Source organism: Anarhichas minor, unplaced genomic scaffold (genome assembly GCF_050575085.1).
Source record: "Anarhichas minor isolate MPS153535 unplaced genomic scaffold, ASM5057508v1 ptg000017l, whole genome shotgun sequence".
In the NCBI taxonomy this organism is placed as follows: Eukaryota; Metazoa; Chordata; class Actinopteri; order Perciformes; family Anarhichadidae; genus Anarhichas; species Anarhichas minor.
The window spans coordinates 4,926,731-4,940,955 of NW_027466463.1; the positions used below are offsets into that span (position 1 = coordinate 4,926,731).

A 14,225-nucleotide genomic window follows, 5' to 3' on the forward strand; every position below is an offset into this window, starting at 1 on the left:
ATATATATATATTTATATATATTTATATATATATATATATATATATTTATATATATATATATATATATATATATATATATATTTATATATATATATATATATTTATATATATATATATATATATATTATATATATATATATATATATATATATATATATATATATATATATATATATATATATATATATATATATATATATATATATATATATATATATATATATATATATATATATATATATATATATATATATATATATATATGCATGGGTTCAGTGACATTAAAATATGCAAACTCTAAGTGTTCAACACAAGCATATCGTGTTTCTGTATGTCGGGGGAGGGGGGCCTGTTTCATCGGAGGACGTGTTTAAGGCAGCTATCCGAAGTCATGCCAAAATGTTCCGTTTTCTTCTATTTGGGTCATTTGTGTACAACATTAGAGCTAAGAGAGAACCTAAGAGAGGCTCCACTTTATACATTATATCAGTGTTAGGAGTATCGTCACGGGAGCAGTGAAAGTGAGTGAATAACCTCCTTAAATACAAAACCAGTCTTACCCGATTGATATTTTTTCAGTATTTTTCTCTCCCGTTGAGTCTAGACTCAAGAAATGAAACCGGAGCTGAACCAAACTGTACTGCCAGCCGCCATCATCCAACCACACTCCATGTCTGTCCTTTATCTGTGCCCCTGTGCATGTACTCTGTGTAAGTGGGTGGCTGTGCGTGGACCAATTTTTGTAACAGTTGTACAAAGCCTTGTTAAGTTAACCTGTGTATATAATTATTATACATAATATATTAAATTATTTGTTTTTGAAGCGGGGTTGTTTTATTTTTTGGATTGTAATATGGTTAAGTGAATTTAAATGTGAATTTACCTCCACATTGAAACAATTATAGCAGAGACACAAATATATTACATCACCCTTTTAAGTATCTCATCTCATTAGGCTTATTTGTCCCATTCTGTGTGCATTCAATAAATAACAAGGCCTTAAGGTGGAATGTGAAACCGATTATGTCAAATACATCACATAAGGGCAGCAGCAGATGTGTTATATAATGTACATCTATTCCTATTTATCTTACATTTTGATCCAGAACAAAATAGGATTCATCACAGAATATCAGTAAAGAGACTTCACGTCACATCCAGAGGATCTCTGGATGTTTAAACACACTCCGCCATCCTGGACCGTAAAAAGTAGCTCACTCACTAGTCCACTTATGATCGTCCTATAATATCCAAGCATCTTATATTTATCTGTTATCAGTGATATATACGTGACTTTACTCACATTAAATTCATAATATAGATAAGCATGTCACATTGTACTGTCATACAGGAATCATAATTACAGTAGATAGAAACAGACTTGAATAAATCAATTAGAGTCGGTATCGGCCTGATATCAGTGCATCTCTACACCGTCACTGTTAAACTAGAGGCCTTGTGTTTACATTCTTAATATTTGCCACCAAGACTTGACACACCACAGCCTTCTATTCAATATAGATTTATTAATTTGAGCTCATGCATTAGTATTATACATGACTGTCACAGGGCAGCTTTTGAAAACAAGTTCCCCCATCGTAGCCTCAAATACGTTGATCCTTTCAGTGTACTACGTGTACTACGTAAAAGAGACACTGACCAAACAATCTGAGGTCAAGAATCAGATTGAAAGATTCCCATGAAATGATGAGGCAACCACACCTGTACGCTGACTTCTTCTTCCATCTGAAAGCAGATACTGTGGACAATAATAATATTCAGTATATTACAAAAGACACAGATCTTATGGCAAATCCATAAGTACATTGATGGTGTCTCGCTCAGATTAAATAATAACCAATAATTTAGGCTCATGATCAGTATTTGCACTTCTCCAGGTTTGGTAGAGACGAGGTTATGCCCTGCTTCCTGCCGATTCCACTAGAATAATTTAAACAGAGTTATGTGCTGTAGTGAGAGAGGGTCTCTGGATTTGGAGGTGTGCGTCTCTTCTCCGAGTAGACAGCTAGTCCCTTCATTTCAGCGCCCGTGTGAGGGAGGCGGTCCTCCCCGTCAATTCCTATTTGATTTGATGCTTCGCTGCCGAATAAAACTAGACGTCTTGCACCGGTGGATCCCTGTGTAGGCGAGCGGCCGGACGTCTCCGCCGGCTCATGAAGACGTGCGGCTTCTCCGCTGGACTTTCCTCAGCAGGGAGACCAGACCCTGAGCGACAAACGGCCACAGCAGGAAGAGGACGACTGTCTGACCCGACACGTCAAACAGCCACCACCTCTCCTCCTGAGGGGAAAGACAAACGCCTCGTTAATCACAACACTCATTTGTGATACCGGTACCGGAAACAACTCCAGCAACGGAAACTACTTTCCAGGATATCTAGCCGACACTAACCTGCTGCTTCGAGGCTGTGGCTGCACACTGTAGACACTGCCTCCACTCTGAAGTCTGGGCCTGTCGCACATAAACAGCAGCTTAGAGAGTAAAGTCTGGATATTTCTAGATTTTACTTTGAAATATGTGAAACTACTTAAGTAGAAAAAGAAAAAGGTGTTTGTTGCAGCAGTTGACAGTTTACTGCAATTAACGATTGCAGTAAAAGAAAATAGGTATATTAAAAATAAAAGTGGTTTCTCTATGAGCTACATAACAGGAACTATGCATGACTAATATATATTTAATAAACAAATCTCACATATCCTTTTAAAACCTTTTGAACCCTAGCCCTATTTTTGGGCCTCTGCTCGAAAATTGCATACCCATACTCAAGAGAGTCCCCAGCTCTAACTACAAGGTCTATTTTAATAATTTTGATGCTAGAATACAGGTAACACTTGTGAGATGTGTTGAATTGTGTAAATATTGTGTATATGTTACTGGTTAATAACAAACACTTATGGCACAGCTCAAATTGAAAAAGTTTCAGGTTCGCCTGAAAAAAAGCACTTTTATTGAACTTTTTTTTAAATAATGCAGATGTAGGCTTAAAAATATGCCACAGACATAGCACAACACGTTTTACATGTCTCCACAACATATTTTACTTCTATTGAGTGAAGCAGGCCAGCATAAATGGTCTGAGTCAAGCAAAATTTTGATTTTTGGAACCAGCAGTTGCATTGCTGTATACTAATTTTATATACTATATAACTAAATATTAACTATATATTCACTTTTCTTATCACTAAGAGTGTTCAATAATCCTAATAAAGCAGTTTGACACCATTTTGAATAATTTTGAGCAGTTATGATGTGTCATATCTGTCATTCATAACAATAAATGGCTCATAATGTGTGTCTATGTGACCCTGGTAAGGCCTGTGATTGGCCGATTTACTCATGTGAGACATTTTTAGATGCGAGATAGTCCAACGGGAGCCATGCGGGGGTGTTTGAGAATCTCCGTGTCTGTTTACTGACTAAAAATCGCGAAATGCTGGGCGAACCCCCCTCTCTACATGGATTGGTCCACCTCACAGAATCGTCTGCCATTTTGTCATTCATTCTCCAAGCGGACTGATCTCACTCACAGACATGCAGCGGGACCCACAGCAAGCAGCTGTGCCAAAATCCGCTGGATTAAATCCATTTTTCATCACCGAAACCATCAAAACGTAAGTTTTTTTTACCCATTTTTTTTTCTCGTGACCTGTGGGTGATGTTGGCATATATACCCATAACTTTTGAACGGTTTGAAAGAGAGTAATTTCGACGACGCTGATCATCTCCGGGTCGAATCATGACCCTGCTACATGTGCTCATCCGCCATGTGCGATCCCTGCTCCGTGATGAGAGAGCCATACAGAGAGCATAGTTCGTCGATTTTTGGCCAAAACTGTGGCAAATCTTCTAGATATCTTCCAGATATGATATTAGTTCATGTATAATTGTGTTTGCAGTGTTTACAATGGCTGGTATGATGATGTTGCTCGGACTTTTTCCGTTAATTCGATATTCGATATACAATATGTCTGGAGCAATAATTATATTTCTTTATGAAAAATGCTTTCGACGATGCTTTCTGAATGCTACACTTTTCTAAAAAGACCCCGGTGGGGGTCTCTCGGGTCCAAAGGTACTCCAAATTACCCCTAGGCACTACTACCCTCATTTGAGAAACTCTGCACTATAATGTGTCTCAATCCGCTGCTGAAAATAGTCCCCAGCACATGCACTGTTTCCACAATATGGTTTTAATACATTTTTTTACATTTGAAACTTAAAGACAAATTTGTTCACGTGAGCATTCTGAACTTCTATGACGACATTTTAATGCAGCAGAAGTAGAGATTGACCATCTGCATTGACATCAGCTGTTTGCCGTGGACAGAGAACAATGATGCTGTTGGTGCTTACGTGTGTGGCGGCGAGCCGCTCCACCACCTCCAGCCGGTCCATCACACTCCTCATGTCCTCTCTGAGCCTCCGTAGGGCCAGGATGATCTGCTGCTGGAGCTGGGTGTCGTGGAGCCTCTCGACCCCGCCCTCTGAACCATCCCCTCCTCCTCGGCCGGCCCCTCCGCCACCACCGGGCCCCCCCCACCTCGGACTGCCCTGAGGAACACCACCTACAGACACAACGGTACATACAGTCTCAGTAACAACAGAGTAAGGCCCTGCTGTAATGCGAAAAGTGGAAAAGGTTGCAAACATTGTTGTGATCAATAATGAATAAAAGAAAAGGTTATTATAATATAAATAACCATGTAAATAATAGTTATGTAGGATTTGATTTTTATTTCATATTGGAAATTCCATTCAATGCCCCTTTTTAATGTTCCAGCCAATCCCTTTAAAGGACAGTTCACCCCAAAATCAAAAAAATCCCAAACAAATGTTTCCTACCTCACCTGTAGCACCATTTATCTAGATAGTGTTGGCGATATCAGCCGTAGAGAAGTCTCTCTAATATAATGGGACTATATTGTACTCAGCTTGCGGTGCTCAAAGCTCCAAAAAAAACTCTACAGCAACGTCCCTTAAGAGACCATGACCCGGTTACTGAAGGTAGTCCACACACCTCGTTGCGAGCCATTTCATGTATGAATCTCCAAAGCTAGGCGACTAGCACCGAAACAATCTAGACTGATGAGCAGCACTTCTGGCAAGAGGAAAAGATATGTCTTTCTGATTTGGGAGTTAACTGTCCCTTTAAACTCAACAACCAGAACTAGCTTAACAAGGCTGCCTTAGAGTTATCCATTATTGACCTTTCCCGTGTTGGAGCAGCTTACGTTCTCTCCAGATATGGTGGGAACCTTCCCGCCCGGTGTCCCGACCCCTCCTGTTGTGACCGGGACCCTTTCCATCCTCTGCCCCCTCTCCACCTTCACCTGCCCCGACCTGCCGCACCCCCACACCGCCCTCCAGCTGGTGGCTCTGAACGGGAGCCGGCTCCAGGGACGGGTGGCCGTTGTGGAAACCGTTGGTCTTGATGAAAGGAATCTGCGATTTAAAGACAGTCTTTGAAATGGTTGAATAGATATTTTAAATGTCGTGTTCCTGCTCACGGGGCAGTTGGCTGTACTTGGTCTGGTCTGTGTGTTGGGGGATGTAAGTCGTACCTTGACGTTGCCGAGTTGCTCAACCGAATCCACGGAGTCGCAGAAGATCTCGCTCTCTGAGTCACTGGTCAACACCAATCCTTCACACACACCAGTGTCTGCCGGAGCACAAGCATTTTGTATACAGGAGGCCGATTAGTATTTTACCCAACCCGACACCCAGTGAGTTCCATTCACTTTTTGGAGTTTTTTTCTTTTCTTTTGCATTCATTTTTCCTGGTTTATATTTTAGCATTTTGAAAGAAGGACATTGATCTGTTTTTTGTTGGAAGTTTGTTTTTGAGTTGGACAAAGCTTGGTTCATTATTCGGGACAGGTTGTTTTCTTAATAAATCATGTTTAAGCTAACAAAATAAAAGGGACAGTTCTCCCCCAAAATAAAATAGAATACAAAAATCTCCTTTAACCTGTAGTGCTATTTATCTATCCAGATGCTGTAGAGACGTCTGCCCTCTCTCTAATATAATGGGACTAGATTTTACTCGGCTTGTGGTGCTCAAAGCACCAAAACATACATTTAAAAAACTCAACACAGAAATGTCTCTTTCCAGAAATGGTGATCCGGTCACTCAAGATAATCCAGACGTTGTAGTGAGCAGTTTCACACGAAACTTGAAGATTCCTCTTTTCTTTGGTGGGATCACGAGGATTTAAACAGACTTATTTTCAGTTCCTCTCTGAACCAGGTCTTAGTGCCACAGTAGCCCTTTAAACTTAAACTAGGCTTAAAAGTGAAACCTATTGTTATGAACCCAATATAGATATAGATCACACAGAGCAGAGGCAGGTAGGACAGAGTAGCTGTCCAGTCAGTCGACTGTTCGCCGTCTCTCACTTCTAACAGAAACCAAAATCTTGTCACGTTGCCTCCAGATATCTGCATATAGATTATTATTAACCTATATTTATGATGATTTTGTCAGACGACATTGTGACCCTTACCAGATGTTGGCTGTGGTGCAGTTTTGCTCGCTACTTAAAGAGGGCGTAGAAGAAGATTGAGGTGTTTCACTGAGACCAGAGAGTAGACTAAGGGTGGGGGGGTTGAGTCGCGCTCCATCCATTACGTACCGTTAGGGATGGTGTTGCCAGTGAGGTCTATGACCTCAGACGGGTTCAGCTCCTGATCTGGATCAGCCCCACCCCGCTCCTCCCCCTCCCCCTCCTCTGCTGCCCTGTCAGCCCGCTCACTGCCTTTACCACCTACAGGATGACAATGTGAAAACCATGATGAACAGTCCACATGGACCACAGGTCTGTTTATGTCCTGCGCTTAACAACGCTTACCATTCAATATATTGAGAGACTGTAGATGTGCAATTGTACATAGAAACTATAATATAACATAAAACCTGCTATCAGAACAGTAGATTGCATTCATCACAGTCCCTGTAACATCTTAGCACTACTTTAACATTTCTCCAAAAGTGCTTGCAGGGTGTAATGTAAACAGTATGTATACAAACAGACTTTTGTTATTTTAGGTTCAGGGTCACTGACCTTTGAGTGCGAGCAGAGACTCTGGAGGCCGCGGCATGTCATCGATCACCAGGTAGAGCGGCTCGAAGTGCTGGAAGAGCGAGGCCGTTTTTTCGTTCATGGGCATGGCGTCGACCACCTGCAGTCAGAGGAAACACTATTCATCACTAGAGTCTAATTACACGTCGCTGTGTTCATCTGCTGTCTTCATGCCTCACATCAAGGTGTAGAGGGAGGTTTATTATGCAGTCTTTACATGAACTCATGGTGTTGTATTGAAACAGGTGCGTCCTGTACCTCCTGTGCCACTTTCTTCATCTCGTCCACGTATGCTGCCATGGCACTCTCACTGCTCATCTCTCCCAGGCGTCTCCAGGCGTCCCTGACATGTTCACAGGAACCACCGGTCAACAAACAGTTGGCTGTTACATGTCATCCCATAAACTACAGTACTTCTGACCACAAAGTCTTCTGTACTCCTGTGCTATGCTGTGGGATTTCTTAATTAATGTATTTCAAGATTTGCTTAGCAGTTTCATTCTTCAGTGTCAATTGACCCTTTGCTAAGCACCACCCCCTGGTGCTACTCCATCAAGCTGTCAGCGCTACCACGGAGCCCACACTGTCACTAACGTCAGAAAGAAATATTATCTAAATATTATCTAACCTTCAGACAAAAAGCTTTACAATGTGCGTTTGAAGGATATATCCAGGATTTCAAACTACCTCATGTGTGTCTCGTTACAACATCTCTGGGTAACGAGTGTCACTATTACACAACGTTTAACCATGACGAGCTCTAAATGCACTAAACCAGAGAAAAATAGAAGAACACCTGTCAATAGAGCAGAGCCAGATAAAAAGAATGTAATTACATTAAGTTATTATTCCTTTTAATGCCGTTATTTTAAAAACACATGCCAGTACACAGCGACAGGACTACTCGCATATAACAGGCAGTACTGAGAGTACCTTCACATTCTTCTAGCTGTCAGACAGCCATATCCTACCTGAAAGTGAAACTAATCGATGCTCTCCCCAAAGCCACAAGACTCCACTAACAAAAAACAAAACAACCCAGTATAGATTAGTTTCACATTAAAAATACTCCACGACTCAATCCCAAACTCCACATCACAGACTGTGAGGTTTAAAGTCAGGCACTGTTTGTCGAGTGTGTGAGGACTCTCTGGCAGACATTTTGAGCCCGTTATGAACACTTTTCACAAGGCTGCATTTTTGCAGACTTTGCCTCAGGGAATTACCCACAATTCATAGCAATGTGACGTTAATCACGGGGTTACTAGTGGAAGCCGGAGATGTAAAAATAATGTCAATAAAGAGGACGGCACATGGGTGTTGAGCCTGGAATATTACATTTACACATAAACATTAGGGATTAAAGATAGACCATAAAAACACAAAGATGATGAATCCAAGCAGAGACTATATCTCACAGATTTAGTCATCAAACATTTAATTTTGTTATTAAAGCTATTTGGACAAAAACGAGTAAATAGATTATTTGACGAATAACTCATCTCATGAGGAAAGAGCGTGGAAGACGTTCAGGTTCAAAATAAAAAAATATAAAAGAAATACCCACGACTGTACACAACATGACGTTTTATATGTCGCAGCAAAGTACTGTCCCATTCGTATTCACACGATTTCAAGCCTTTGTAGCCTCTCACACTCAAACATTTAACAGGTGACTTCAGATAAGTCCCAGAGGGTTCAGGGTTCAAGGTTTTCGGGGGACTTTGGGATTGGATCAAAGTACCTCATGCAACCACACTTCAAAACCTAGAACTGTCCCTTTAAGGATTTGCTCACACCTTCTTAATCTGTTAGAAGTGAAGTGAACTGACAGGATGTGTTAGCGACCATCAAGTTCAACTGACCCCACGTTAGCCTCAGAGTTAAGCCATGTGTCTGGTCAAGATCTCCTTAAGCAAGACACTGATCCTCTCTCCATCGACGTAACGTGCAACACAACCTCTCTGCTGCTGCTCCTGATAGAGAACTAGAAGGAGACGAGGTGTGGAGACGTATACCTAACAAGACAAACTACCCAACCCACAGAGAACCTCACACCAAACTCCACGCAACAAATGTGTCATCATGTCCACTGGCCAAATTAATATTGAAAAATAAAATCAAAAAGATTTGAAACGGAAATACGATGTAGAGTATGAATTGCATGGCGTTATGAAAAACAAGCTGACTCTTGATGACAATGACACACAAGCCTTGCGCACAAACAAACAAACACGCACACACATACCATTTGTAGCGACCCACTGGGTCCCAGAAGCTGGGTCGAGGCGCTGAACAAGGTCCACACATGGCCTGTTTGTACAGACTGTAGAAACGCAGCATGACCTCGTAGGACGGTCGGTAGGAACCTGCAGGGTAACAGACCATTATGAGCTTTGTCTGCTTATTGCTCCATTTAGCGGGACAAAGGGAAAGCGTAAAGGAGAGCAGTCTAGAATTACAGAAGGTTAGGTCAGAGGGGACTTCAAGCTGTACTCAGACATTTCACAGTTAATGTTTCTTGCTCACATATTAAAAGCAATATAGCTGACAATATAAATCAACAAATGCAATTAACATTTTGTAAACTTCAGAGTAGTTGTTGCAATGAAATGTGCTGAACACCAGACTCCATTGAAAAAGACTAATGTTTAGTGTGGCCTTCTTATTGGCATCAGTACACAGTAACAAATCATGAGGCGCCATGACATGCATGTAATAATAATAGTATGATGTGACCAGTTATACAGGAGATAATGCATAGTTCTTATAAGTCTTACATTAAGCCTCCTGTTTGTATTAGATGACGTTTGGTTTTACCCTCCCTCTCTGTACAGCACAGCATAGTGTCGGTAAACCCCACAATAGTAAAGATTAATGAGTCATTGCTACAGTGTAGTCACAACAAACACACGGTATGTGAAATAATGTTGATGGTTGTAAAAGGCTACATACCATTTTTGGGGAGGTTATGGATGACGTCCACAGCGGCCTGAAACCGTCTCTGGTGATCAACCACGGGCTCTGCCATCGCCAGGACTGGCATGACACTAACTCGTTTAATCTAACGGAAGGGACGAGTGCTACTGGAGCCGAGAGAGCACACGCACACACACACACACACACACACACACACACACACACACACGCAACCGGAAACGTCTGTTAGGAGAGTGGAATCAAACACCAACATTGACAGTTAGCTTACACGACACACATTTTTGACATACGCCAGAATGCAATACCGAGCACCGTTTGTTGTATTTATGTAACGCATGTCTGAATTTAAACATGCACATAACGTTATCATACACGTGATATTCTGGTGCACGCGTATGCCGAGAAACAACAGTATTAACGTTACTTAAATTCAGGTTTGGTTGGATAAGACTAAACAAGAATACCAAGTGCAACAAATGGGAGTTGACGATAGCTAAGTTAGCTTGCTCAGCTAACTTAACTCTAGTTACTCAGCTAACTTAGTTATAGCTGACTGAGGTACGGACCCCGGCGGGTGTAGCTTAGCCACAGCAGCGTTAGTTAGCTTGTTAACTTCTCTTACGTCAGTTGCTGTGTGCCCTGTCACTGGCACACTTGTAGTTGGTCTGTATCAGAGAGACTGTAGCTGTGTCTCAATTCAGGGGCTGCATCGTTCGGAGGCTGCATTCGTAGACCGGTTGCATCACAGCGCTGCGACTAGTGCTGTCCCATTTCGCATTTCTGTTGAAGAGTCCTTCAATGCAGCCTTCTGGTCCCAGATTTGGAGGACATATCTGATGTATCCTTCGCGGCCCACCATATCCCAAGATGCATTGCGTGCCGGTGCGCTATTACCGGCAGCTCGGCTGCCTGCATCCGACCGTAGTAAGCCTTGTAAAGTAACTTTTAATAACTTCACTTTCAAACCTCAGAGGTTGAATAATATCTTACTGAGTTTGTGATGATTTTACAGATGAATTATACTTCATATCATGTACATAAACGGACCAACGTGAGCTCAGGTAGACAGGTTGTGAACCTGAAATATCACTTTAAATCCGGTAACGTTTCAAACGTTGAGATTAAGTACACGAATTCACTGCATTTGAGCATTTGAGTATATAGCTGAGGGGAGAACGATGGACAAACATTCAGCAACCGTAGATTTGAATTAAGACATTAGTCCATTTGTAATATCTCCATTTGACCATCCTGTACTTAAGGTTACAGTTACATTAGCTCTCATCCTGTACAAAGCTTTCACTAATAAGACAGTAGATCCTTCTCATGTGTTCATGTTGCCATCACAGAGATGACAGTTGTGATGTCACCTTTTTATTTTATTTATTTAAATTGACATAAGACATCCATGTAAATGATTTCTATGTGAATTTGTGTATATTCTGCTGTGTAAAATGTGTCAATCTTCTAAGTTTGCATCCCTGTGTGAACATTATTGATAAATGTTTCTCTTTTCATAATTTTCTCAATATGATTTGGACAATTTTGGAGAAAATGTGCCTGTGGGGGGGGGGGGGGGGCAACTTATTATAAAATATAAAGTATATGCACATGTGTTACTGCAAGTTAATAAACACATTTGCTGACATTTGTTTTGCTGCTGTTAATATTGACTGTCTTGATTGATTTCCTCTGCTTTAGGATTGCTATATATCCTAAAGCAATATGTATGTGTGAATGAAATGAAATAAAGTTATTGATCAATTAATTGAATTACAAGAACTATAACTGATTGAAAATTAGTTATTAGTAACTGATTTAATTAACTGATTATTAATATAGAAAAACAATATTATGAAAAAGATCTATGAATTAATTATTGAATATATGATACAAAACTGATTAAAACACTAAACTAAAACCTTTCCAGTATATATACTGAATAGGTTTTAGTTTAATGTATTTATATGTATATATATTTATAATCCTGTTGAGCAGGGATTTTATATATATATATATATATATATATATATATATATACACTATAAATATATATATATACACTATAAATATATATATATATATATATATATATATAATATATATTATATATATAATCCTGTTGAGCAGGGATTTTAGGGACGGGAGCAGCAAGAGGGGGGCGGGGCGGGAACAGCTGTTGACGCAAACAGGAAGTCCTCTGTAGGGTGGGCCGTCTCATTTCGGAGACGGCACGGTCTAGCCTTTGCGGTCCTCAAAGGACGCGGCCCACGTAGACCGCGAAGGCTGGGTCCTCCGAAGGATGCAGCCCCTGAATTGAGACACAGCTTCTGAGTGAATGGTGGCCTCGGCTGTGTTTGGGTTTACTTCCTTTGACGGTAAACGTTGCATGACGAAACTGCCCATGGACCTACCTGGGTTGGACGTTGGGACAAACCAACCATCTCCAGCCACTGTAACGTACAGCGACGAGTTCCGTGTCAAATCATGTGACCCACGTTTGACCACGCCCACTTGTGCATTTAAAGTGACACCCCTAAAAATAAATATACATTTATGAATACTAATGATAATAATACTCATATACAATGATATATACAACATACATTTAAATCGAGAAAAGCAGCACGTGACACAAAAAGCACGGCGGAAAAAGTATTCTGATCTTTTACTAAAATAAAAGCAATACCACACTGTGAAAATCCACACTGCGGTCAAGTCAGCAGACACTCAGATCTCCGTGGTCAGCTCAGCAGACACTTCAATTGTAGTGCACCTATACGCTGAAACTTACGGTAAATGCAACCAAACGGCACAGATCGGGAGCGAGCGAAGAACTTTGCAAAGTTAGCGGAAAGATTAACGTGAGACAACTTCCGGTTTTCTACAGACGAACATCCGGTTTTCAGAATAAGATGCCAACAAAGTATACATATTGCATAATGAAATGAGATTAAATGAATTATATTCACATTAAGTACAAAACATGCTACCTGCATCTCCTGAGTTAACGGGAAAATACACCTAAATTGTGCGTAAAGTGTCTTTATTCTTTGATTTGAGGGTTGCTGGAAGTTAAGATATTTTACGAAGCAAAAACTCTGAACTGAATTTGTATCTTCAAATGGCACATTTTTTAAAATGTTTAAGGTGCTATAAAAATGTTTTTCTCAATAATTCCACACAACGACTAATGCATATATGTTCAGGACAAAAATGGGTAATATCACAATATTTAAGGTGCTACAAAAATATTTTTCTCAATAATTCCAGACAATGACTGACATGTATGTGTTGGGGACATCGTTGACTCCACCCACACTGAAAATTAGACATTTTTACTGTCCCAATTAAGAGATATTTCAAATTAAATCTCATACATTTGAATTGAGAAAATATCTAATAAATGGATATTTTAAGTGTAATAAAAAGTATTTTCTCAATAAGTCCAGACAATGACTGATATGTATGTGTTGAGGACATCGTTGACTCCACCCACACTGAAAATTAGACATTTTTACTGTCCCAATTAAAAGATATTTCAAATTAAAAGTCATACATTTGAATTGAGAAAATATCTAATAAATGAATATTTGAAGTGTAATAAAAAGTATTTTCTCAATAAGTCCAGACAATGACTGACATGTATGTGTTGAGGACATCGTTGACTCCACCCACACTGAAAATTAGACATTTTTACTGTCCTAATTAAGAGATATTTGAAATTAAATGTCATACATTTGTACCAAGAAACGGGTACATTTCTGAATATTTGAGGTGCTATAAAAACTATTTTCTCAATAATTCCACACAATGACTAATGCATATAAGTTGAGGAAATCTCTGACCACACATATACAGAAAATGAAAAATCTTTACTGTGGTAATGAAGAGATTTTTTAAAGTTAATTAATTAATTTGTTCCAAGAAATATCCAATAACTGAATATTTGAGATGCTATAAAAAGAGTTTTCTTTATAATTCCAGACAATGACTAGTGCATATGTGTTCATGACATCTCTAACTATACTAATACTGAGAATCAAATATTTTTACTTTCCCAATTAAGAGATTTTCCAAAATATAAGTCCTTCTTTTGAACGTTCAAAAAGTTAATTTCTTAATATTTAAGGTGCTATAAAAAGGGTTTTCTTAATAATTCCAGATAATGACTGATGCATATC

The 14,225-nt window shown here is 39.8% G+C and overlaps 1 protein-coding gene across 3 annotated transcripts; it reads right to left on the reverse strand.

The window, feature by feature from the left end:
- Positions 1-1,226: 1,226 nt before the first annotated feature.
- acbd4 (acyl-CoA binding domain containing 4) lies at positions 1,227-11,011 on the reverse strand. 3 transcript variants are annotated; one of them, XM_076093054.1, is made up of 11 exons: positions 10,664-11,011; positions 10,057-10,184; positions 9,350-9,470; positions 7,360-7,444; positions 7,084-7,201; positions 6,655-6,786; positions 5,584-5,681; positions 5,254-5,464; positions 4,376-4,587; positions 2,414-2,473; positions 1,227-2,302 (listed from the first exon to the last, which is right to left on the reverse strand). In XM_076093054.1, the coding sequence occupies exons 2-11, from the start codon at positions 10,145-10,147 to the stop codon at positions 2,174-2,176; spliced, it is 1,257 nt and encodes a 418-aa protein (XP_075949169.1). In that variant the 5' UTR covers positions 10,148-10,184; positions 10,664-11,011; the 3' UTR covers positions 1,227-2,173. The 3 variants fall into 3 exon arrangements, with proteins under 3 accessions (XP_075949169.1, XP_075949168.1, XP_075949170.1); XM_076093053.1 differs by having other exon boundaries at positions 10,057-10,187; positions 10,664-11,008; XM_076093055.1 differs by lacking the exons at positions 9,350-9,470; positions 10,057-10,184; positions 10,664-11,011 and adding an exon at positions 8,967-9,097.
- Between the last annotated feature and the right edge of the window lie 3,214 nt (positions 11,012-14,225).

What these genes read in the sequence shown, in the direction of transcription:
- acbd4 (XM_076093054.1), bottom strand. Translation starts at nt 10,147, where the DNA reads ATGCCAGTCCTGGCGATGGCAGAGCCCGTGGTTGATCACCAGAGACGG. An exon ending in AGCGGCTCGCCGCCACACAC is followed by an intron (nt 2,474 to 4,375) that starts GTAAGCACCAAC and finishes TATGTGCGACAG; the next exon opens with GCCCAGACTTCAGAGTGGAG. An exon ending in CCACAGCCTCGAAGCAGCAG is followed by an intron (nt 2,303 to 2,413) that starts GTTAGTGTCGGC and finishes CTTTCCCCTCAG; the next exon opens with GAGGAGAGGTGGTGGCTGTT.